This window comes from Centrocercus urophasianus, unplaced genomic scaffold (assembly GCF_019232065.1).
Source record: "Centrocercus urophasianus isolate 14NV4802_14NV808 unplaced genomic scaffold, USGS_Curo_1.0 seq_15, whole genome shotgun sequence".
Lineage (NCBI taxonomy): Eukaryota > Metazoa > Chordata > Aves > Galliformes > Phasianidae > Centrocercus > Centrocercus urophasianus.
In genome coordinates, this window is record NW_024884697.1 from 13,908,544 (window position 1) to 13,935,579 (window position 27,036).

General features: G+C 35.1%; 1 protein-coding gene across 1 annotated transcript in view; it reads left to right on the forward strand.

Annotated features, from left to right (window-relative positions):
* The window catches only part of CPNE8 (copine 8), a 91,271-nt gene that overhangs the window by 23,902 nt on the left and 40,333 nt on the right, over positions 1–27,036 (forward strand). Inside the window, exons 4-9 of the mRNA XM_042815585.1 lie at positions 5,483–5,586; positions 8,449–8,488; positions 9,266–9,342; positions 19,114–19,177; positions 23,647–23,750; positions 24,904–25,008. Of these exons, the coding sequence (XP_042671519.1) occupies positions 5,483–5,586; positions 8,449–8,488; positions 9,266–9,342; positions 19,114–19,177; positions 23,647–23,750; positions 24,904–25,008 (494 nt within the window). The remainder of the gene's footprint in view (positions 1–5,482; positions 5,587–8,448; positions 8,489–9,265; positions 9,343–19,113; positions 19,178–23,646; positions 23,751–24,903; positions 25,009–27,036) is intronic.

The following is a 27,036-nucleotide window of genomic DNA, read 5'->3' on the forward strand; positions in this document are numbered from 1 at the left end:
ATTGTTAATTTGGAAAAGAGATTTAAAAAGATGATGCTTTCTTTATCTTATTAAAAATATAGCCTGATGGTTTTTAGAGGCCAGTATTTTAATGTCATCTACAAGATAAATTTTAATATTCATCCTACAAGTAATTAATTGTATTAGTTTAATGTAACAGAACTGTTTAAGTAGCCTGTGAAAAACAAGCAAACAGTAGAAAAACTGAAGCCTCATATAAGAAGAGTAATTTAAAGTTAAAGACAAGCTAGCTGTGGTACTGAATTCAGTCTTCTGAGTATTGTAAAGAATTTCACTCTAAAGGTAGCAGCGTAACACACGTTGTCAGGCCTCCTCTCTTCTCAGTGATCTAATCAGCAGCATGCTGCATATTTATCTTCTTTCCTCTTTTCCTGATAGGCTTCTGTCTTGGCTCTCAAATCAAGTCCAAAACATTTCCCAGATGTAACATGGATATTGGTTTAAATGGAATATTGTTTTCTAGAAGGAAAAAAAAAAAATCAAATTTGAAGGGACCGAAACTATGTATATATTTATTATATTCTCTTGTTTTTAAAAATTAACTGACATGACCATTTTATAAGTAACAACTGTTTTTCCTTTTTAAGTAACTTTTCTTTCAGATTCATACATAGAGCTATTTCTAATGGAACTATAAAACTTAACAACCTGATATATGAAATATGACATGGTCATTAAATAATTTAGGTGAAAAGAATCTTTGTGTTATTCAGCCTCCAACTCATCAGCTATGTTCAATTCAGCCTCCTGATTCAAGGAGGAAAGCCATCTTCATGATTATGTCAGGTTGCTCAGGGCCTTTCCCAAATCATGTTTGAAAAACTTAAGTGGCAGAGACTGCACAAGTCTCTGGGTGACCTATTCCAGAGCTTAATCACTCGTTTTGGAGACTTGTTTCACTATGTCCCATCATAATTTTCTTTGGTTTCATTTCTGATAGAAGTGTCCTGTCTTCTTGTTACGTTCTTTGAACTGTCTGGCTTTGTATTCTTTGTATTGCTTAGGTATACTAGAGGATGGCAGTGACAATAGATGTTCTCTAACCCTTCTCCTCTCCAAACTGAACAAACCAAACTCCATCAGCTTTTCCTTATTTGTTGTGTTCTAGCCTGCTGATAAGTTTTCTTAGCATCCAGTGAGTGGGAGACTACCTAGCAGAGCTTTGCATTAAAGCCTGAGGTACAGGGGTTCATCTCTCTTATGTGTTTAACAAGCATTATGGGAACAGTGTATGCAATTTCTTGATGAGTGAAACTCACGTCTTCAAAGTAGCATCTTGAACCTTGGAGCAATGTGGAATATGCTTGAGAATTGAACTCTTCAGTGAAGAACAGCCCTGTGTTTGAGAATTGAATGCTCAGAATGGACAGTCTGTCTACTGATAGTGAAAGTCATGCATTTTAACACATCTTTCTCAATTCTTTTATTCTATGAGTCCATTTACTATCCTTCTAGTGAATGACATATTCTGAAATTCTTGAGAGCAATTTTTTATTGGGCTCATCAAATAAAGAATTGTTTGCTTCCTACTCCAACAAGAACAATTTGCTCAAGAGTGAGCTCTGTCTTGATGTCATTATTTTAGGAAGTCTGGATCAATGTAATGAGAGAGAGGGCTTTTTTGACCTTACTGTGATTGCCAGTTTTGTTTTCAGGACCTTCTCCAGCTATCCATCCTATCTTTGGCACATCTGTTTCTCCTTATAGTACTCTTCTTTCAGAGCCACAGTCACATTCTTCATTTAGGTTAGAATCATTTAGGTTGGAAAAGACCTTCAAGATCATTAAGTTCAACTGTTGACGTAGCCGACTGAGTACTGTCATTTAAGCCATGTCTCTTAGTTCTGCATCCATGTATATCTTAAATGATACCAAGGATGGGGACTTCACTACTTCCAGGGCAGTCTGTTCTGTTGCTTCACTGCCTTCTCCTTCCTAATGTTCGAACTAGACTTCCCCTGGAGCAACTAATGGCTGTATCCTCCTATTATTTGCCACCTAAAAAAAGAGGCTGACATCCTCCCCACTGCAATGGTTGTAGAGACTAAGCAACCCCAGTTCTGTCAATTGCTGCTCATATCTCTTGTTTTCTAGTTGTTCACCAGCTTTGTTGCTCTTCTCTGCACACACTCAAGCAATTCAGTGTCTTTTGGGGTGCATTAAACATAGCGTAGACAGCCAGTCAAAACAGGTGATGCTACCTGATGATACTATATTTAGCCATTGGTGTGCCCTCACCTTTGATATTTTGTACAGTTCTGAGCTCCACACTGAAAAAAAAGGATGTTCCTTTGTTCCTTGAAAGCAACAAAGTTGGTAAAAGGATTGGAAGGTATGTCCTATGAGGAGAGGCTAAGGATGCTTGGATTGTCAAGTCTGGAATAAAAAAGGCTAAGAGGTAACCTTGTTATTTTCTAGAACTTGTGAGGAGGAGAAATTTAGAGAAAATTTTACTGTGGCAAACACTGAAATGGGCTTCCTACAGAAGTGGTTGATGTTCCATGTCTGTCATCAATCAAGAGGCATGATCAGTTTATGAATATACAACCTTTCTTTTCCTGCATGGTGATTAAGGAGTCTTCTAGGAGAATTTACTACTTAAATCCACACATACTGGGAAATATTTTCATTGATGTTTTTGCGTATGTGCATCTGAATCTGTTGGATGTAGTGTGAGAGAGAACCACAGCTAAGTTTTATTAATTTACCTGGTGTGCCTCAGGTAGCTTTGCGAGTTACAACAGTCATCCTAGGACCTGGTACACATTTTCTTGAATGCCCAGAGTCCTTTCTGTCTTGAGTAAACCAGCGTTCATCAGGTTTCATTTTATGTATAAGTTTCTTCTGCGTGCAGCCAATTCCAGTTTGAGAGAGTATTTGGCTAGCTTGCTTGAAAGTGCAAATGCAAGAAGTAGGAAACTTGAGGTGGAAAAAACACTCCTCAGATGAGATATACTCCTGCTCAGAACAGAAAAAATGATGGTCCTCGTGCCCCATTGGTTTCATTTCTCATTCCTGCTTTGAAACTTGTGTCAGACTAGCTTCTCAGTGCATACCTTCAGACAGTGCCAATTGCATAGATATTGCTGCATATTTCATTTAGTCAGCCATTCTAGCTTCTAGTTTTTCCTGACCTCCAGTACTGTTCAGTGCTCTAATATGTGTAGTTGACAGGGGACAATTTTCTGTATAAATATTGAGATTTATTTCACCTCAAAACTGATGAGAAACTTCAGCTCATATGCAAATTTGAAGCAGAGAGGACTTAAGCCCAGACGTGTACCCCACTCATACTTGTTCCCATAGAAGTGCCAGCTTTCTAGTGCTGCTTTCATTTCTCATTGATACTTAGCCGTAACAGTGACCAGTGCTGATTCAAAAGTGTTTTTTACAGCACTCTACCTGTCAACTTTATTCAAATATTTCTAAGAATACCTCCAGTCTTCTCAAGAGACTGACTTTTTTCCTTTGAAGCAAACTGTATGAAAATATTTGTTCTTGTTCTGATCTGCTTCCAGGATCCTGTGCCAATCCTTTCTTAAGAGATTCGGTGTGTTCCAGTTGAATATCCCGTATCTTTAGTGCTCTGGAGATTTCTTTGACAAGCTTCCAAACAGTGCCTTACCCCTTTCATAACAATTGCTTTGGCTTAGGAGAGTTGAAGAAATACAGTGTTTGCTCTTGATCCTGCTTTCTAAACAGTTGGTGTTCAAGGACATGCTTAGAAGCCTTTTTACAGGGGATCTCAAGTTTGCAGTGAGATCAGGAAATCATTTTACCTGTCTTTTAAGAACTGAGGTAAAGGTTTGGCTGAGCAATATGCTAATTGACACTATTGTGTTAAATTTTCTTCATCTTTTAATCTTGAGAGGGTCTTCCTTGTTGTAAAGATAGTCTTGCATCTTTGTCTTTCATGGGAGATGCTGGAATATAAATCTCTCTGAATACCCCTGTCATGATTGAACATCTCACAGGATAACAAAGTGAACTTACCTAATAGAATTTGAACGTGCTATTTAAAGATGCAAATCACCACCGTGCCACTTCTGAGGGTTGTTCCTGTTTTTGAGACTTTATAATATTATGTCTTGAAGATGTGTCAGTTTCTGTTGAATATTTCATTATACCTGAGGTGGGTGATTGCTTTTCACAAAGCACTCATGCTCTTGGATACAGGCTCACTTCTCTAGATGGCCAGTGTGAATGAGTGGTGTTGGAAGATATTCCGGTATTTTAGGAGAAAAAATAGTTGCTGAAAGTAATTGAATTTATTTAAATCACAGAAATAATGTGTCTGGAGTTCTTTACTGTTTTGTTTTAATGAGAATCGAGTAAAGAATGGAAATTCCTGAGTTTTGAGAGGAAGCAACTGCGGAGTATGCTCTTGTCCTTTCATACTGTGTAGATGTTAATTTAAATATTCAGAGCTACAGCAGGAAAATTGGGCTCTGTGTGGTGGCTCATCCACACCTGTGATATGGAAACTTCAAAACAAATTCTCAAAAAACTCAGTTAGAAGAAAACAAATGTCTTTGTTATTTCCTTGTCTGCGTTTTTGGGTTTAATTCAGTCCTGTCAGTTAAGCAATTGGCAGTCTTTGACTCACTGGAAGACTGGAGTCACAGACTGCAGTTTTGAGGAGTTGCTAATGGTGATCTTTCAGGAAAGTGTCAGTGACCTTTTCAGTAGGCTCTATTAGAATGTCTTGATATATTCAATATGGAGGACAAAATGAAATGATCATGTCATTAATTTACTCTTTTTTGCTTTACTATCTGTTTCAAAAATACAGAAATACAAGAACAGTTACAACACAGAGCTGTAGTTTTATAATCAGTTATTTGTATTTGTGATGCTTATGAACTGAAGTAATCAAAAGTTATCTTCTTTATCTAAAATATTTTCAGCTCATCAAGAGCTCGGTGTAAACACCAAGAGGAAAAAAGGCATTTTGGAAAAGGCTCAGAGATTAGATGTAAAAAGAGAGCTGAACAAAGGTGAAATAGGAGTAGGATAGTGCAAAAATGGTATGCTTCTAGCAGAAGAACTATGTTCTCTGATATTTAAATTTACCCGAAATTAGCAGTCTGTGTAAGCTTTTGTTTGCTATTGTCTTTCATGAAGGAAAAGTGGGCTTTTGTGCTATTGAATTTCTTCCTCAAATTTTTGTGGATTCTAATTCACTTTAGGAGCTCATATAGTTTTGTAATAGCATTTATAATTTTTTTACCATATGACACAGGGCATGCACCACCCTTCATGGTGATCTATGAGTTCTTCTGCCAGCCTGTCTTCATCTATGAATAACTGGTCCTTTCACGTGAACAGAATCGTTTTCTTTGTTGACATCTTTTTAAGAAAAAAAATTATATGCTTTTTCATATCATAGTGCAGTTGTGGAAATCTTCTTAATTACAGCATCTTAAATTACTTGCCTTAAACTGATACTTTTCTTTTCCAGTTTGGAAGAACAGAAGTAATTGACAATACTTTAAATCCAGATTTTGTAAGAAAATTTATAATGGACTACTTTTTTGAAGAAAGAGAGAATCTGCGATTTGATTTGTAAGTTAACAGTCTTCAATTCTAATAGTACAATCTCTGTAGACATACTGAGTTTTGTAAAGCACAAAATTAACTTGAAAATAAATAGTGCCTCTTGACATTGAACAAATTAATAAACACGATTTAGCATTTCTTCTTCAGAAATAAATATGTAACAACGACTGAGTTTTCAGAAATTGGTAAGTTCTAACTAATCAAAATGTAGTCATACAGTCATTGCTTTCATAATATTGATTAAGTAGTTTGCATTTAGAACATTTCTGTCTTGTAGACAGCAAAGCAGAGGAATAAGCACTTCTTTATTTTCCTAAAATCTCCCAGGAAGTCTGTTGTAAAGCCATTTTTAAATATTATACTCTTTAGCCTTCATCTGCTGTCTTTGTATCTAAGTAGTTGCTTCAAAGCAAATTTTACAATCTCTTGATTTTTATTTTTTGGAGTTCTGGAATGCAAATCAATCTGTGTATTCATCAGGGCATAAAGTAAATAGAGCATTAGTGTGGATTTTTCCTGTAGTAATGGAAAATATATATGGTGCTAGACGTGTATGCTAGTAGTATTAATAAACTTACATGCGTTTTTTCTTTTGTACTGATTTTATTTTAAGTTGCTAGCAGAGCGTATTGAAATGCTCTCGAATAGCAGTATCTCCTATGTCATAGAAACAAGCAAATAAAATAATCATGTCTAATTGTTTTTAGCTTTCAGTCTTTAGCTTTTTAGTCTTTTTAGACTTGTTTCTACAAGTACTACTGTATCCAATGCACAGGTAGCAGCTAACTGATTCCATCTAGACTTCAACTGTTGAAGGAGTTAAATGAATGCCAAGATAGATTGCAGGATGCTTCTAGGTGGCTAGATGCAGTTGTTTCCATCTTCACTGTAAGAACCTGGTGTTGAGGTTTTTTTCCCTTTTTTTTTTTCTTCTAGAGTTGGGATGCAGTATAATTAAATCTGCTGAGTTAACTGTTTCCTGCTGCTTAAGTTTTCATTTAGTATGTGTTAGTCACTGTGAAATAGAGGTTTCCTTTCCAGGATCAGATGAAGCATTTTGGAAATAAGAGAGAAATAAGTTAGGATGGTATAGGAGTCCTGATTTGGCTATCCGTTGTTCCTTGTAGGCTGCATGTGCGTTACGGGAGGAGAAAGTGCAATAGAAGAGCAAAAGAAATGAACTAAGGATAAGAATGTTTGACTCAATCGAAGCAAAGAAAGAGAAGTCTGTGAAGAACTTCTAGATAGGTGTAGTCTGAGAAGTAGTTGGAGCCTACAGGGCAAAGTTAATCTCCTATTTGATTGTTCGTGTACTCAGAAGTGGACTTCTGATTTTTTATTTACAAAAAGCTGCAAACATCATATTCTGCACTTAAAAGAAAGGCCTGCCTGCTTTCTACTGTTGACAGGCACAAGTCTGATCTCAAAGCCAAGTAATGTTTTTTAATTCTTGCCTTATTGTATAGCCAGCCTGTGATTACACTTCAAAGTCCTATAACTGACTGGAAATGAATTACTGTAGTTAAAAATGTGTCTCATAGCTGTTGATGGATTAGAACTTCAATATAGGTCAAGAAAGAAGCATCTTTAGAAGGCTTATTTTTTAAATTCCTCAGTAAAATTGTGTACTACAGTTGGCCAGAACGTTATTTTTCAAAGAGAGAAAGGCCTGATAGATTTCAGTTTCTGGCAGCAAAAAAAAAAGGGAGGCATATCTCTGATTCCTGTTCTTATGAGGGTACTGATAAATGAGCATGAGCCCCTGTGTACATCATGTAGTACCGATGCCTCAGACTTCTTTGCATTGCTATTTGATGGTTTGTTACTAGTTTTGCCAGTGAAGTATTTTTTTTGGTTCCAGTAGCATAGCTAGCCCTGAGGTCAAGCTATCAGTTGGTTTTGGGTGTGTTTGTTGGTTTTTTTTTTTTGGTTTGGTTTGTTTCTGCTCACTTTCACCAGACAATGTGCAGTTACTATTTTTCAGAAACCAACAGTGATTCCTGTAGTCGTTCTTTCTATTGTTTTTCTTCTTTTTACAAATACGTTTGTAAAAATGGCTGTACTGCACCACATCCAGCTTCCCATCCTCCTAATTTCTGATCTGTTCCACAGTGCATCCCAACAGGCAGTTATGGCAGCCCAAATGGCTGGTGTACCACAGTGTGGGAATCGAAACATGCAGAGAGGACTGAGAGTACTCTTTCAATTCTATTACTGAGTCAAATGGTAAAAATATTACTGGGGATTATCTGACAATGAGGGAAGACTGCTTGTATAAAGATTAGTATTCCCAAAAGCACTTACTGTATTAAATATTTTAAAATTTTTCTTGAATTCACTGTGTAATTTAAAAAAAAAAATCTGACATGATAATGAAAAGAAGACAATGACATTTTCTAGCTGGAGGAAGAAGATTATAATAAAAAGCTGAAAAGAACAAGTCAAACGCTTGCTAAAAGCAATTTGATTTATTGTCAGTTATTTTTATTTAGTTAGGTAGCTTTCCAATTCATTTGACTAAGAAAGTAATTCACAATGTAGTTTGATTTCTGTTAAAAAGATTAACTTTGAAATTTTGTTCTGATTTTTTTTCTAGCTTCCGTTGTTCGAACAGGAGCATTAGAATAATTTCTCTTATTAACCTGTACTCTGAAAACCATTTTATTTTAGATAGCTAGTGAACAGTAGTCTTGTAATCTGTAATGATTTGATTTGCCTTTCTTACTGGTGAGACTTCCATTCATGTATCTTTTTGTGCAAATTTCACACTGAAATAGCTGAAGGAATTGTTTGATTTTCATTTTTTCACATTGTCCTCAGATCTGTCATCTGGCAAGTTGGATATAACTTTCTTTTTTGTTTTTAAAGCTATGATGTTGACTCCAAGAGCCCTAATCTGTCAAAGCATGTAAGTTTTTTTCCTGGTTATTACAATATCTTCTGCTGAAATGCTTTAGTTTTCTTAATTTATTTACTTTTGAATGTAATTAATACCAGATGCTTAGAGAGAATTACAGAGCTTGTGCTGTTGTTAATAACAAGAATAATGCTCATGAGTATAACTTTAACGGGATATATTACTATAAAGGGCACATTTAAGCACACGTGTATACCTTTTCAGGAGTTGAACAGCAGCATAATTTTTTTTTCAATATCCATTTCAACACTTTGAAAATCCATTCCTTTTAAGCTGCTACTTATGTAACAAGGAGATGGAATATGAAATTTACTTGATACAGTAAAATTATAAAAATAAAAAATTATGTCTGCATTAAAGAAATCCTGGATTGTCAATCCAGAATTCTCACAAAGATCCTGTGCAGGCTTGAGCTCCTTCCAACATAATTAACTTTCAAGAAATTGGTGGACTCTTTGTACAGTCCTTCGTAGAAGAGCAATCTATTAAAATGCTCCAGTTTAGTGAGGAAAGCTTTATAACGTCTTTGAAGGTTCTTAAGATTCTTAAAACCTTCTTTGAAGAGGAAAGTTTAATTTTTTCCATCTCTTTTTCATTTTTGTTGATGACAAAGGCAACGTAAGAACAGTATAATTGCACAATTACTATTTAGACACGGTATTCGGTAGAATGTGTTTTACTCTAAAGAAACGCCTAAATTGATGGAAAACCTTTTGTTTTTCCCTGTAGAAATCACAGTTTCTGAGTTCTCTTGTTACTGCTTTTCAGGATTTTTTGGGACAAATGTTCTGTACGCTTGGCGAAATAGTTGGATCACAGGGGAGCAGACTGGAAAAACCAATTGCGTAAGTATGTCATTCTTCAGTGTTGTTTGAATACATACTGCTTCATGAGGTGAGAGTTAGAGTTCTGTTTTTTTTAACTGTGAGTTCTCACTGACTAACGCAGAATTTTTTGTCAAATAAGTTATATTGTGCATGAGAGAGATAGTTTGAGTATGATGATCTTAAAAATATTTTCCTTTTTTGGCATTGTAAAGAGTTTATTATTGTCAATCTATGCTTAGGAATGATGGTTGACATAGAAAAAGTTTTGGTTTAGTTCCTATCATTGATAAGATTAAATAATTGATTTCTGCTTCTTAAGGAAACACATTTCCATTGTTTTAACATGAACACTTATTCTCTAGGTATCCTCATTTTTTATATTATAATTTTTAAAATGTTGAAGTTACAATTCTTTATGGTAAAAAGCTCAAGCTTAAAGAGGTTAAGATTTAGGTTAAATATAAGGAAAAAATATTTTACAGTGAGGGTGGTGAGGCACTGGAACAGGTAGCCTCGGAATGTGGTAGATGCCCCATCCCAGGAGACTTTCAAGGTGAGGCTGGATAAGGCCCTGGACAACTGATCTACCTCTGGATGTTCTTGTTCACTGCAGGGTAGCTAGATTAGGTGGCCTTCAGAAGTCCCTTCCAACTCTAATGATTCTGTGATTGTATAATTCTATAAATCACCTTTGTTTAAAAATGTGAAATGACTGGTAACCCTGATGTTCCTTTAATTTTACATTCTGCTTCTGTCTTAATTTTTTTTAAAATGATGTGAACTGCTAGTAATATATGCAGTGATAATGTTGCTAATGTTTATTTTCTGAGGAATGTTACCAATATGTTTATAAAATGTCTCTAAGATACCTATAAGTTTTCACAGTCATCTTTATTTTATATAAATAGCTAGAACTAGAGTTCAGTGCCAGATGAAATAACAGCTGTGAAGAATTTCATCTCTGAAGTTCCCCGAGTGTGGAGTCCTTAACAAATCCAGCCATTTTATTTATCCAGTTTAAATAAAGGCATTAGTCCAAATGAATCCGTATCTCAAAGCATCTGTGGACTTAAGATATGAATACATGAGTACTTCCTCAGTCAAGAAATAACTTTCATCTCAAATTCTCAAAAGCGTGTTGTCTCCAGTCAAAGAGGCTTGGTATCTGAGTGGTTGCATTGAAATTTGCCTTTTTATTTCTTCTAAAATATTTGCTTCTTCTGTACTTGATACAAATATTTGGATTATATCACCTAAATCTACTAAATTGCTTTGTCATTGTTAACTAAATAATCTTTTGATTTAATAGATTGCAAGTTTGGACAACTGGGTAGTAACCAGTAACAAAGTTACACTTTTACTTCAGCAAAACAAAAAACAAAAACAAAGAATAGTTAAAATTGATAGAGAATGAGGTTCAAACAAGCACACAAGCTACATTTCCTTCAGAAGAAAATGTTATCCTTTTACTAAGCTCCTGTCCTATCCATGGATATGAAACTGTCATGTTGCATAAATCTGCAAAGAACCATTCTTTAGGTGTACCCATTTATAATCCAGGTAATAAAACTTACCTTTTCATAGAATCATAGAATCGTAATTGCACCTATAATACAAGTATAGCACCTTATTTCATTGATTTAAGCATGGATTTAATGGTGGCTATCACTCAACATTTACAGAATCATTTGTGCTTAATGAATCTCATCAGAATCCTTTTGATAGCATGGAACACTGTTATCAGAGCAATATAAGACATAAAACTACCAAAGCACTGAGATACCGTATCAGAATATCCTCATAACCCAACTAAAAGATGACCTAGCCTGCAGATTAGCACATCATAAATCTGTACTGCCTTTTGATCAAGCATCAAGGAAGAAAATGCTGTGTTTCAAAGCCAGACTTTCCTACTTTTAGTTTTATTAATCACAATATACAATTTCCAAACAAGACAAATATTTGCTATTTGCCCAACTTTATATGATCTATGGATTTTTTCTGTAGCTGAGAGTATTTTATTTTATTATGAGTAGTTTGCAATCACTATTCATGTGGATATACAGATATTTAAGGTGAAAAACATTTGAGAAATAACTGCACTATTTATTCCTTAAAAAAATGTTATAGTAATTGAAAATAACAGGGTTTTTTTTTCTAATGTAATCTACAAATTCAGGTATGTCACACACTAAAAGCACATATTTAATGGTATCAATGGACATTTTATGTGATTAATATTTTTTTAATTTAGTATATTTGTTCATTTTGTTCTGCTTTTTTGTTTTTTTTTTTTTAAACAGTAGCTGCACTGCTGTGAATGATCATGAATTTGTTTACTGTGCTGTAATGTTCTTATCACATTCTACTGCATTCAGTATGAATAATTTTCTCAATGCAGGCTTCCTTGTAAATGCAGGCTTAGGAAACCTTATATATAAATAACAATAATGAAAAACACTGTGTGGGTTGAGTTGTTTCTGTGTGATTCCTTAGGGAAGACTGCATTTGTACATTGCAGATATTGTGTCTTCCATGTAGTGACTATGCGGACATCTGTCAGTAACAGAAAAATATTTGTCTGCATCAAACTTTGGTGAAAGCACCACAAATGGCAACTTATTCTGACTTTGTATTCAAATAACAAGAATTAGAATCATCATGAAGTACAGCTCACATCAGTTGCAGCCTTTTTCCCTAGATTTTGCTGATGTGAAGAACTTAATGTCACTAATAAAATATTAAGAAAAATTAACATTTCTATAATTTATATCAAATATAATGTATATTTGTATCAAATATAATTTGTATCTAAAATTTGTATCAAGTGGTTGATCTTGTGTGCAGGTGGTCCTAAATATTTCAGCTTCATAAAAACAGTGACCAGCTTCGAGAACTGCGTATGATAGCCACGATTCTCTCTTTAAATAATTTTGAAGTATGGAAGTGTGCCATGCCCCAAACCTTCTCCATACCTGCATCCAATTAAATTCTCAGGTTTTTATAACTCCAGCACAGGTGTAAGCTTGGAAATAAACCTGGGGTTTCATATTGTTGTGCCAAAAAATAATTTCTGGTTGTCTCTAGAACCATTTCTGGATGAAACAATTGAGAACAGCCATTTAAATTGATAAATAACAGAAGAATTTACATCATGTTTTTTTTTTAAGTTAATCTAAGTGTCCAGATAATATTAAAAAAACTTTATAAAAACTAAAATATTTTGTTAACAAAAAGCAAGCTTTGTATAATTACATTTTGGAAATATTTTAAATAAAATTTTGAGTCCCCCAGTTTCTGAAAATTGTGCATACTGGAAGTAGACCTTTTTGAATCACAAATGTGAGAAACTGGCTAGCACTGCATTGTAGGTGGGCACTCCTAGAGAGGTATGCTCTTCCAGTCCATTAGCCTTGATTCATTTTTTTCTGTAAAGGTCTTACTTCCAATCATTTGGGTTTGTTTTTTTTTACAAAGGCAGATATCAGCTGTTCAGCAGCTCTCACTGTACAGTTGACTCTTAGAAACTGAGTGACAATTAAAACCTTGAAAAGTATTTGCAAAACATTTTCACATAGTATTTTCTCAAAATAAGACTTTGGTTTAGCTTCCTAATTTACATCCAACTGCAGGTGATTCAAATTGATTTGTAATAAGTGTAGGCTTGTTAATTCTCTTGCTAAAATCCATGAGCATTGTTATCATTAGTCCTTTAACAAAACAATTCACATTTTCTTTAGTGCTTGGAAATTGAGTTCACAAATGTATTTCTGCTGAATTTAAAGGGCTCCAAATATGCATAGTTTAATCAGCCAATAACTGTATTTACAGACTTGATTTTTATGACTTGATGACTTGTTCCTCGTAAACCCCTACCCTGAAACCTCTCCTGTCCCCCATGCCCTCCCACCCAAGGACAATGGCAATATTTATACCCAATTTATTTTTAAATCAGGGCTTAATTTACATATACATAAACAGTTCTATTAATGTCACTGTGCATTTTGTTATTATTTCCTTTATCTGTAGCAATAGGATTGTGCACACTGGAAAGTACTTCAAGGTAATGAGAATCTTTAGCTCCTCAAATCACCTCTTCAGGGTGTGGAAGGTTTCAATGTCTGCAGTATGATTTCGGGTAACTCCTACAAATGCACTGTTTAAACTTAAAAACACACCTACACACACAGCAACACAGTGTATGTTCACTTGACTATTTCCCTAAGTGACTCAAAAAACTATCCAGAAAAAGCAACTTATATAAATTGTTTAACTTCAGCAGCCATTTTGGTTATTAGACAACAACGGCTTGTGATTCATCCATCCTGGATATGAAGCTTTTGAACACCTGTCCAAGAAATAGCTTTGATGATGAGTATGTGAAGTAGAGATGAGAGGGGGTATATTAGACTACTCCCAGACCCTTCCAAGGGGAGCTTTTACTCCATCAGAAATGGGGTATCAGGGTGGTTGTGCAGTCTGCTTGTCTGTTCACTTGAACATTATCCTGTGTTTGAGACAAGGAGTTTGCCGAATTTGTTTCCTAATACTAGAACAAATATTCTCAAACTTATGCTAATAGCTATGATAATTTAGTTTAACTTGTTATGAATTACACAGTACTGCATTCTGAATGCCATTAACTATTTACACTAGATGTGACTTGGGAGGGAGGAAAGAGGCCTGTGATGACTTGACAGAGGCAGGGACTGACTTTGAAGACACCCATATTAACTAAAAGAAATCTTTCTGATTTATTGAAGGTCTTTGCAGTTCATTCTGTCTTAAATGTGGTATATTCTTCAGCACACTATAACATTTTTCTGAGTTAGCTCCTGAATTTCATTTTAAACATGTAGATGAAAAATAATTTGTTAAGTGGTTTATCAAGTCTGAAGTGACTAACAGATGAAATTTCAAGTTTGAAATTGGCTATCAGAATCTTCACTGATATCCTTCCCTGTCTTATCATTATCTCATGGAACCAATTGTTTCACATAAACCATTATTTATGTGAACCAATGTAATACTTTCTCACTTAGCTAAACAAGTATTGTTTAGGTTTACTCTGTTGCATGTTGGGCAGTGAACGGACCCAAGCCAGTTGTCCTTTTGAAAAGTTTCAAAATATACCTTCCTTTTTGTATGAATGGTGTGCATAGATATTTGTTAATGTTGATTTTTTTCATCTCTTCTCATTGTTCACGTTTCATTTTGTTGGAGTTTATGACACTGCCATAGACAACTGTGGCAAACTGATTTTTCACTCTGGACTTTCTGGAGTCTGGTTATCTTGGTGTCTAAGAGACATTTATTGTCTTATTTTGTTCATTACATTTCATTGCATGATTGTTTGCGTGTACAGCTGTGTTTTATGTCTCAGTGTTCTTGGACCTGATGATCTTACGGGTCTTTTCTAACCTAAATGATTCTGTGATTCTTTTGACAATACTGCATGTCTTTCCTTCCTAAGGATACATTCTGCTTTGAATTTACAGTTCTCTTTACAAAGTCAAGCCCACATTTACATATTTTGATCATTCTTTTCAGTCTTTCACTTGAGATCAAAGAACTTCTTTTCTTCACAGAATTGCTGAAGCTAATTAAAATTCTGCCTCTTCCATTCTCTGCTAATAGGCATACAAAGAAGAGAACCTACAGTGTTGTTATAGTTTCAGTCAGCTACCCTACTGAAGTACCACTTTCTGTAGTTAAGCAGCTTGAGGTTGAATTCACTGACATTCAAGTAAACTCTGACATTTTTCCAAAATGAAAGTTAGAAGGATTTGAAGATTGCACTTTGAACATCTACAAAAACCTTATGAGATTTGAGAGCCCATGACTACCATGGAGGCTAAGTCAGACCGCTCACCACCGTGGAAAGTTCCCTTCTGTACCTTTGTTCTCCACCCACAAAATACCTTTGTTCTCCACCTCATCAAGATGAAAATACAGATCTCAAGTTGAGAGAGTCACTATTGCAGTGATCTGGTTGAAATGCATGTCATGGTACTGTCCTTCGTGGTGAGAGCAAAAACGAAGATAAACATGTGCACTTTTCTTCTTTGGCTTCATCACAGGCATGACTTGCAGTTTTGTTGGTTTTATGAGCTCCAGTAAATTATGCCATGGAGTGAATTTAATAGTATTTGCTATTGGAAGGTATGAGGATATCTCCTCAACCTCCCGTTCTGTTTCTGTTTCTCAAAGCCCATTAATGCCTGTCAGTAGCAGAGGACTCTTGTTTCCAGTATGGTAGTATTCTAATCTATTGTGCCTGTGACTGCCTATGAGCCTTTGAGCTCACAAACAGTTCTTTATTGCTGCACTTTGTTTTACAAACTGGACAAGTACAAATGTGAACATTTCCTCTGGCTCGTTTCTCCTGGGAAATAAATCTAGTCACACAGGGCAAGTGAAATGGGTAATTTGTCATTTTAACAATAATTTTTGCTCTCTTTAACTTCTGAGTTACTCAATTCATTAAATGCTTTCTCAAATCAAGCCCTGTGTAGGAATTACTTGGACTGACCTTGTGTGCTCAATTTGTATGAAAATGAAAGAATGAGGTGCAAATCTGTCTACTTCAGAATTGGTGCAGCTTTATTTTTCTCTCAAGTGACCATCACTTTCCTTGAAATTTTGCATGTTCTATCTTCCTAGAGAGAAGATATGTACTAACTACATTTATAATTTTGAGAAATGTTCCTTCCAGGACCTACTAAGTGCACTCCTATCAGGATTCCCTCTAACAATGAGGCAGAGCCGCTGCAAAGCTTACTAAGCATTGTACACTAGTTATTCACATCTGAGTGCCACTGCTTGTTAATGAGGCTGTACTGGATCCAGCTGGCCTGTTTGGGGAAGTTCTTTCTCTTGTCAACTTGCTGTCAACATAACTGATAGAAAAAATATATTTGAGCCCTGGAATAGGCACTTCCTATATATGTATCCTATACTTTTACCTGTGGCGGTGACTGCCAGAGAGTTTAGGTTCTATCAATTCAGGAATAAGATGGTGAGCATTTTTCAGATCATTAAAAAATTTAATCTTCTGCCTCACTGCAGTTTCAGCTTGCCAAATTTAAGGCTCTGTTCATTCTCAGATATTCAGATTTCAGTATTAATTGTCATCTTTCTCTGACTTTTCCACTGACTCTAGCAAGATCCTTCCTTTCAGTTCGTTAGGTCAGAGTGTCTTTTCAAGCTTATTCTGGTGCTGCAGATACAGTGTCTCAGAAATAGAGGTTGCTTATCAGCAGTTTGCTTTAGTTCTCCAGCTCTTCAGGAAATGGTCAAAATTTTATTTCTCATGATCTACATTGAGACACAACAACTTTTTCGAAGTGGGATAAATGTATTGGTCTTTCCACACCAGAAGACTTGCACATTGCTTTTGTTTATAAGTCGCTGTGTGGACCACCTGTCAAATAAATCCCTAATGCTGATTTGAGTCTATCCCGTACTCACATGTCTGTGTAGCAAGAGTTTTGCTTCAGGTAATGCTAATTCTGATAACGGTTCTTTCTATTTGAGTAACATAGCCTACAGAATTGTGGTATTGGGACCTTTTGGATTTTTACTTATACTTCTGAGATTTCTATTTTCTTCTTTATCCATCAAAGCATGACTCATGGCCATTTGTTCTTTGAAACATTTTTCCATGTAAGTTCAGTATCACTGTTATAACTAAGTCATTTCTGCTGCTAAGTCATTTCTTCTCTTACTACTAAATTTCAGAAGTTTTTGAGGTACTCTTCCTAAGTAAAAAACACAAGTTTTTTCATCTTTAGAAAGTCTGAGACTACAAGTCAATATCCCTTAGTTTTCAGGCATTGAGCCATTGGAGGGTGGCAGATTTCAAACCAAATCATTACAAGAAGTGGATTGAACTATAAATCATAGTGTACAATATTTGCAGTGACTAGATTCTTTTTCCTATTGTTTTTAAAAAATTCTCCTGCTTGGTCTTAAATTGAATTGTACTTTATAAATCAAGCAACATTGAATGGAGGTGTCTCAGGGTTTAAATTGGAAGGGGGTAGATTTAGACTAGATATTAGAAATAATTTTTTTTACTGTGAGGGGTGATGAGATACTGGAATAGGTTGCCCAGTGAGTTTGCAGATGCTCCTGGTCTAGAGGGAGGTGTCCCTGCCTGTAGCAGAATGTTGGAATTGGATGATCTCATAGGTCCCTTCCAACCCAAACCACTCTATGATTCTGTGATGATTTGTATGTATTTGAATTGTCAGTTAAAATACATAATCAAGAACTTGAATAGCTTCCCTCTCTATTATATTTTATGTTAAATCAGACTTATCTTGTTGCACTGACTGTGCTAGTTCCAGGTGAGGAATCACACATTTCTGTGATTACTGGTTAATGGTGCAATGGCATAGGAGCAGCATTCCCTGATACATTCCTTGTAGACATAAGCATCACATTCTACAAAGGAACTTTCAGTGAGCTTTCAAAATCTTTACATATGCTTTGCATCAATCTTTGCTTCTGTATTCATAATTTCTAATCTTTGATCTGCTTGTAAGAACTTTCTCCCACCACTTCTCTTTTTTTATTTCCTCCCAATTCTCTCGCTTTCCCCTCCTCTCTCCTCCACTTCCTGTGCCTGTCTGTCTCTTTCAGGTCTGTCTCCTGCTCTCTTCTGTCTCCCATTTCTACAGCTTGCAGATAAGGTGTAGTGTTGCCTAGAAATTAAAATGGCATTGTTCTCTTTTCGTCATTGAATTTGTTTCTGCAATGCAGTGCTGTGTACCACAGTCTTGCTGAACTATTTAAGGCTTTAGAGCATTGTAAATGATTTCAAAAGGGCTAAGGAAACTAGTAAGCAAAAATAAGAATAGTGGATGTATATGCTGATATTGTATCACAAGAGAAGAGTGTGAGTGCATTTTAGTTGTCTTTGAAAAAACTTGAAGAATATAGTCAATTTAAAAATCTAATTTTACCTCATTGTCTCCTTTTATTCAAATAATTATTTAATTTCAAGAAAGGATAGGAGTAACAAACTAGAAATAAAATTCGCATAAACAACAACATTCAATTTGGAAAAAAAAATCCAGTAGTGATTACCAAGGCATGTGCTTATGGACACATTAATGGATGCTAGGATATGGCAGCAAAGTTGTACTTGAATATATGTACTTCTGTACTTCTTTTTCCTGCAAAACAAATATTATCAGATTATTTGACTTTTCTGTTCCTGTATTGTTTTTTATGCTAAAGATTTGTTTTTTACTTTCTGATGTTGCAACAGCACGTACTTAATTGCTGCTTGTATGAATTATGATTTATTGTATAACTATCTAAAACTATGGTGAAATTATTATGTATCTTCATAAACATTTCAGTTTTAGTATCTTTGTAAAAATGAGGCTCGTGTGTAGCTTTAAATTTATTTTAGGCATTTTCTTTAAGGCAAATCTGTGAAAGGATCATTTTTGTAAATTTATAAGTTGTGCAGCCATCTCTAAATGAAATATTAATGAAAAGAAAACAGAACTTCTGATACTGTCGTTTCATTCCATTTAAACTTTTTATGTTATTTCCTTTAAGACCAAACTATAAAGCAAATTAGAAGGAATATGCCATTCACTTAATCTAACCAACTTTTTTACTCAGCCAAGTGAGTCCTTTTCGCTGAGGAGTGAAATTTCATGGCATGCTATCAGTTTTGTGACTTGAAAACTTGTGTTTATCTTTGTCAGTTTAAGTTTCTTAAATGTACCATTCACAGTACTGAGGTGATGTGGTTTCATTTTCTTGTAGAGGCATTCCTGGGAAAAAATGTGGAACTGTCATCGTAACAGCAGAGGAACTGGGCTGTTGTCGAGTAAGTGTGTGTTCATTGCTTTCTGAACAATTAAGTGAAAATGGTTGTGATTGCACCAGATTGTTGTAAGTAAAATGTATTAATTTCCATTTTATGACATCTATAAGAAGTTAGGTTATTTTTTCCCTATCAGTTACACTTAGCTTTATGTAGTAAAAAAGGAAGCAAAAAACAACTTGAAATGTAAAGTTTTTTATTCGTGAGTCTTAATCTAGTCTTTAATTCTTTAAGTAATCATATTTTAATCTCTTAGTGTCCCGTTTTTAACAAAAATCCATTTGTTTTAGCTATGGAATTGCATTGCCATGGAATATCAATACTGCATGATCATCACAGTAAAACTGAACTTAGAATTAAAAAAAAGCCAACATACTAATAGTGAGTCCTATTATTTAAAGAAATGTGAAGTTAACGTTTATTGAAAAATGCTACATAGATACTAAAAGAATTTCCATAAAAGAAGAGTTCAGGCAGTTTCATTTAAAGTGAAGGCTGCCTGGGGAAATGCAAATACTAATGGCAAATGCCTACATTTTTAGTAGAAAGCAAAAAAATTTCTCAGTGTGTAGCAGACAGTGGGGAATTTGGCTGGTTAAGGGGAGAGACCTGGTGTGATCCTGACCTTCCCAAACTGTATCACCACTTTTCCTCCTCTTGTGGGATCGTGGAGTAGATTGGACAGAGGAGAAGTCATTCTGATCAGGAAGTACTTGGAGCCAGGCTATTTTGCTTTCCAGCACTGAATGAGCTAGCAACAAGCCATAAATCATACAGAAACAGAGACTGGAAGGAAGAATAAGGAAGGATTGTATGATAACAAGGGTTGGAATCTGAAGGTGAGGGAGTTAGTCCAAGCATGGTGTGTATTAAATGAGGCTGTAGTATGTATCTTAGAATAGCTTACATTGACAAGGTACGAAATCGTAAATGAGGAAAGAAATAATGTCAGGTATTTGGTGAGATCCATGGGAGCTGGGCAGTATTATATTAGATACAACTTTCATACTGGGCCATAAGCTGTTAATTGTTGTTCTATTTCTGCAGTCATAATGTCGCTCTTATTACTAATATATTCAGTAGCTAGTCTGTTTAGGTCTTATTTTCTGAAGTTCATCAGAAGAAATACCTTCTATAAGAAAACAATCCTTAATTTTCTGCCTTATTTCTAGCTTAGTTAAGTTTGTATTATTTCTCTGCAGATTTGGTATATGTGAACAGCACAAAGGCTAAAATCTTTCTTGCCAGACAAACTACCAGTCCTGCACAGTTATGCTAATAGGGTGCTCCAGCTCAGTTTCATTTAACTGCCCTTAACAGCATCTGTGGGAGTGCTCTTGTACAAACTACGTTTTCTCTGCTAATAATGAGTATTGGAATAATGGATTTATAAAAAGTATGTCATTTTTTGGCCGAGGTTCTGAAAGAAGCAGTGGACACCTAATTTTCTTTTGGATTTGATAGCAAGTAGAACAGAAAAATTTGTCCTTGAGATGGAATTTGTTAGGCTAAATTATTCCTAATCCTGCCACTTTTAATTAGGCTTTGTTTATTGTTTTTGTCCTTTGCTAAGGAGTATCCTAGTTTTCCTTTCTTATCTGTCAGATTTAAATGGAAAAAAAATCTAACTACAATTCAAGAAATTGGCTTCTTGCTCTGGCATTTTTTTTCTGTGTACAAATGTTTGACCTACTTGGGAGTGGGTACTAGCTTTGACATTGCTCTACACAATGACATTGTCTTTCAGCCTGTGTTCACACCTCTTCTTCCATTGCTGTAGAACGTTTATGGCATTAGTAAACACTAAGTATTGTCAAACCTGATGATATGAAAGTTGCTAGGAAGTGGTAGCTGTCTTTGTATACTAATAGGACATTCTTGTGTTACTAGCACAAGTGATGTACAGTCATGGAAAATGCCTGTCTTTTGTTTACTTTTGCTCAAAATTTTGGTAGTACCTGATCAAAACCTTAACACTTCATCAGATGACAAAATGGATGAATCATTTAATTGATTTCGTACTGAAATTACTTTTCTGCTTCACAATTCTTAAGACTAGTTTGCCATCACTGAGCATTTGTAAGCAACCTTTAAGGAGGCTGCAGAGTATTTTTTCCTGATATTCTGGTTTATCCTTCAGTACTGGCACTGGCATCTCAGTTATACCATTCAAAAGTCACAGATACATCATCATAATTGATATAGGATTATTTTCTTCCCCTTTTAATGAACATAAACAGCAGGTGTATTTGAAGGCCTTCATGTTCACCTCACTTAAAACTTGCATATATTATGACTTTTGTGTGAAGTCACTGAAAGAACCTTACAGTGAGTTTGGAAATCAGTCTCTCTTTCTCTTGTAGTCTCTTCATTCTCTATCATTTTCTCAGACACGGTCTCTTGTTCTCCTCGTGAATTGTCACATCGTTTCTTTGGGATATTTTCATATCTAAGGTTATTCATTATTTAGATTAATTCTTAACTGATCTGAGATTTTTTTTTTGATAGTTTATTTTTAAAATGGTAAAGATTTTTTGAATCATTGAATTGCTAAGGTTGAAAGGAACCTTGGGAGATTGTCTAGTCCAGCCCTCCTGTCTTTCTTAGAGCAGGTTGCTCAGGGCTCTGTGAAGTTGGGTTTTGAGTATATTCAGAGACTCTGCAGTCTCTTCCAATGTTTCACCACCCTCGGGGTAAAAAGTGGTTTTTTTTTTTTCACTTGTATTTAAATGAAGCTTCCTGTATTTCATTTTGTACCTATTGCTGCTTTTCTGTCCCCTGAATACCAGTGAGGAGAAGTCTGTTTACTTCCTCCTTAGGTATTTGTACAAATTAATAAGATTCTCCTGAGCCTTCTCTCCAGACTAAGAGAAATTCATCTCTTTCAGCTACTCCTAATATGAGGGGCAGCTCAGTCACTCAGTCAGTCATCTTAGCGTCCCTTTTTCTGCAATTAATGCTATTTGTCCTTTACATTCCTGTACTGGGAAGCTCAGAACTGAATACAGTACTCCAGGTATGCCATCACTGGTACTGAGTCATTTCTCTCGGCTTCCTTTCAGCGCTCTACTCAGTGCAGCACAAGAGGCTGTTGGCCTTTTTAGTTGCAGTGTATGCATTGGTGGCTCACAGTCCATGAACCATGTCCATCAAGCCCTCCTGGTTCTTTTCTGCAAAACTATTTTCAAGCTGTTTGTCCTGCAGCTTGTATTTGTGCAGGAGCTTAGTGCCCTCAAAATTCATTTCCCATAGTTGAACTTCATAGTGTTCATGTTATTCTGTTTTTCCAGCTCACACAGGTCCCTCTGAGTAGTGGCTCAAGCAGCTGATGGAGAAGCCACTATATCTAGCTTTGCGATGTTTGCAAACTTCCTGAGGGTCTGCTCTGTTTCATTAATAAAGATGTTAATTGTTACTGGCTCCATTATTGACTGCTTAGATACATACTCATTGCCAGCTGGACTTTGTATGTTAATCCCAATTCCTTGAAGCTCAGCAGTTTGGAACTTAATAAAGATAATTGAAAATAGCCTCACAGAGACACTGCCAACTCCATCCGCACTTACAAACGCATCCTGTCAGTACTTGTGTGTGTCTGATCTATTTAAATGTTCCCTCACTTGGTCCTCTTCTCCCCAGGAGAGTCATCCTTGTTCTAGACTTTTCCACTGGTCTCAGGTGCCCAGGATTCTCAAAGTCAAATCTCAGCAGTAAAAGCGAAGGCAGAAGAGTATGAGGAAACAAATTTTCCATTTCCTCTGTCAGCTGCTCCCCTACCCCAGTCAGTGGTGGACCATGTTTTCTCTAGTCTTCTTGCTTTTGTTACACATGTAGACCTAATAATGGAATAAAGTCATCCAGTAGGACCCTGCCTCAGTCAGCTAATGAGTCTGCATGTTTATTTTTGCATATAATCCTTCTGGCATTTGACTCTACCTGAACATATGATAGTGTGCAATCTGTCCATTTGCCTGGACAAAACAGCGTGAGAATGGTTTCCTTTGGTATCTTCCAGTCTCATTTTCTGGAAACTTCTGGCATCTCAATAGCAAGTTGCTAAGCTATTTGCTTTATGGGCAGCAAGAGCAGGAAGTTGCAGGTTTAAGTCGCTGAAGGAATGAGATTTAGTTGTGTCCCACTGCAGCTTTTAAAATTAATTCTAATGCGTTCTTTAGCTTTGCATCTACTTCCCAGAAAATGCAGCATTAGATGTCAGAAAGTACTTGAAACATTGCGAAGTATTTAGCGAAGAACTTCATTTGCACGCTTCTATGGATGAATTCTTTGTTTTAGCAGTTCACGCTGCACTATAAGGATGTTTGCAAGAATACGAATAAGTAGAAAGCATCTAGAAGTGAGACACCTCACATTAATTTTGTTTTCTGTTTGTATGGTTAGTAGTCAAATATATTCTGAATCTTCCTTAAACAAACTGTGTGCTCTTTTTAATTTTTCTGTATTATCAATTTCAGGATTCAGTTTTAATGCAATTTTGTGCGAACAAACTAGACAAGAAGGACTTCTTTGGGAAATCTGATCCTTTCCTGGTATTTCATCGAAGCAATGAAGATGGCAGGTAGATACCTGCTAAACATTTCTGCTCCTAAACATAGCATTTTATTTATTTGCAGATAGTGAAATAGTTTTCCTTTCTGAATTTTTGTCAGATTAAGCTGCATTTCTTTTAAATTTATTGAATTTTAATTTAGGCAACACAGAAATAAAACTATTGTAACAAACATTAAATACGTCAACCGAGAGTTTTTAGGAGTTGAACATATGGTAAATGCAGATCACAATAAAAAATAGTCATAGTAAAAACTGTTAAACAGCAGACATGCTTTTAAATAGAAAACTTGAAGAAAATCAAAACTCAAAAATATGCTAATGCTTATATATTGTTTTAGATGAAAATTCTTTATGTTGCAAAGTCAGATCTGTTTTTTTTAACAGCGATCTAGAAAAGATAATTAAAAAAATTGCTCAGATAAAAAACATTTTTTATATATGTCTTCTAGTAATTTCTCAGATAAGAACATACACCTTTGGAACTTCAGAAACATTTATTCAAAGGGCAACTTTAGTTGCATCTATGTGTATGTGGGATTTCAGTATTGATTTCAATAGTGACCTTGTCTCCTATTTTCTTTTGCACAGTTCACTAACCAAGATGAGGATTCAAAAAAAGTATTTTCATTTTGCCTCATTTAGAGAAAGCATAATGACTAAAGCATACTATATTTCGAATAAATTTCATATATATTTCATTTGAGAGAAGGGGATCATGGAATCTCATGAAGGCTTATATGTTTTGTTTGAGAAAACCCTGGTTTAAAAAATAACAAAACAAAACAAACAAAAAAAAACCTAAAGTGATGAACAAGCATGAGAAAGTCAAGACTCCTTTGACTGTGTTTCTTACCTGTTGAACAGGAATCATATCCTGCACTTCTCTGAACTAGCTCACTGAATGATTGTAATTCTTGTGAGGTAAAAAAAAAATTAGGTGTAGAATTATATAATGCCTTCATCCATAGTCACTCACAAATAGATCTGTTCTCATTAGTTCTCCTTGCCTCTCTTCTCCTGGACTTGTTTTCTTAGCTTAAGCTTTATATGGACATTGTACCAGTGCATACAGATTATATATCTTTGTATTGCGTGTTTGGTGACTCAAAATGAAAAGTAAATAAATACAAATTATATCTTTTTTTTTTTTTTTATTGCAGTTTTACAATCTGCCACAAAACAGAAGTCATAAAAAATACATTAAATCCAGTATGGCAGGCATTCAAGATTTCTGTCAGAGCACTGTGTAACGGAGACTATGACCGGTAAGCTGCATGTTAAGCTTTCCTGGCATACACAGATTTTTCTCCTGATATAGATTGTTCCTAATAAAAATAGTTTTTCATAACAATTCTGTTACTTGTGTTCTTTTGTCAACATTTTGAAAGGATATATATTCAAAACGCCACAATAAATTTACAGAAATAAAGCCAATATGATAAATCTGTAGGAAATGTTAGCAGTGATTTCATTCTCTGTCGTGGTTAAGAAATAATTAGAAAGAAAAATCAAAAACCAAACAACTTGAATGTACACTGTTACTAGTACATGAGATATCCAGAGTTTAATCCTCACGTTGTTCAGATTTGAAATTTTCAGTGATCCCTTACAAAAGGGTGTATATCTGAAAAACATGGTTATAAACCATGTTTTTACCAATGTTTTACTAACAAGCTAGGTAGTTAAGTTGAGGAATTGTGGATTTTTGTAGAGTCCTTAAAAATTGAATTGTTAACTTCTAACAGTATCAGTGAGGTGTTTAAGTTGCTGATGATGACTTGTTATTCCGTCATCACTATTTGTATTTTGGATATGAATCAAGATAATGCTGTTATAATTATGTAGCCAGATAAATGTCTGGTTATCTATCTATCCTTACTACATGAAATCTATAGTATTTAAATTACTTCAGTAAGACTCAAAGGAAATGTAGGCTTAGCATTAGTTGAATTTTTTTAGAAGTGTGTAGTGTAATATTGAGATTAAAATAATGAAGGAAATACGAAATATGAGGATTAGAAGAACAGTAAGAGTAATATATAACCTGCACATTGTATGTAGGTTGCTCTGAATGTAATGCCTCTTATTTATTTCCGTGGAAACTGCAACAGTAATTATTCAATGAAATGTATGGAGTAAAGCTACTGTAATCTGTTGTAAGGCTACCATGAAGGCTGGCCTTTTGGGAAGCAAATCAAGTCATGATTTACTGGCTAATACCAGGATATAAACAGAAACCAATGCTTGTACTGGTCTGTGCTTCACTTGACTTAATCCAAGTAGTGTATATTGAAGAGTAGGACAGTAAGAAGTGTGTATATTCACTAAGCTGAATAGAATGCTTTCACAGAAATAAGGTTCTGTTGTTATAAGCCGCTTCGAAACTGACGGGTCAAAAGCTAATTCAGATCTTTTGCCAGGGAAGTGGGTATTTTTCTTAATCATTCTTTTAGGGAATGTCCATTCTTCACATTTCCTACTGGATCATGGCTGCTTTATTCTGTCTGTCATCCATTTCCAGTACTTGGTATCATCTTGCTTGAAATTTAAGGAAAAAGGGTTCTCCTGCACTTCTTCCTCCACTCTCCTAGTGGAATATTTGCTACAGTTATTATCATTCATGTTTCTGTTTTAATTAGATAGAAAAAATTGCATTGATTTCATAATAAGTGTGTTCTAATCAGGTGTAATTTTTAACTTGTATATGGATTATACGCATAATGCAAAGCAAAATAATGCTCATGATGATGCTCTGTACACTGCACTGTTTATCGTATTAAATAAAACTCTTTGATAATAATGTTATAGAGATGTGTCAAATGCAATATTGTAACAACTCTGAAAGAGAATTTAAAAATATAATGATATGCCTCAGATTGTTGTGTAACTACTTTCCCATTTTGATCATGTTTTTGATTCTTTCTACATAATGTGAATGCCTTACAAATAAAAGACACAATGGAACTTAACAGTCCTCCCTATAATAATCATATTTGATATCAGGAAAAATACTTTAGCTGTCAAATTCAAATTAGTATTGGCTGATGATCCAGAAGAAGCATCCAAAGTTTGTTATTGTTTGCTTTTTTAAGCATGAAAAATTTTCTTTCCAAAGGTGAGGATTAGCTTCCTGTGATCAGCTCGGTTTCTTTCAGACAATGATAGTTTTACAGATCAGATTATGGTACCCGTGGTTCTGTGAAAGATGTTGAAAGGTGAGAGGAATGTAATTGGTAAGAATATATGCCACAGTAAACATTAATTCTAGTTTTAGGTAGAGTAATTTCTCTGCA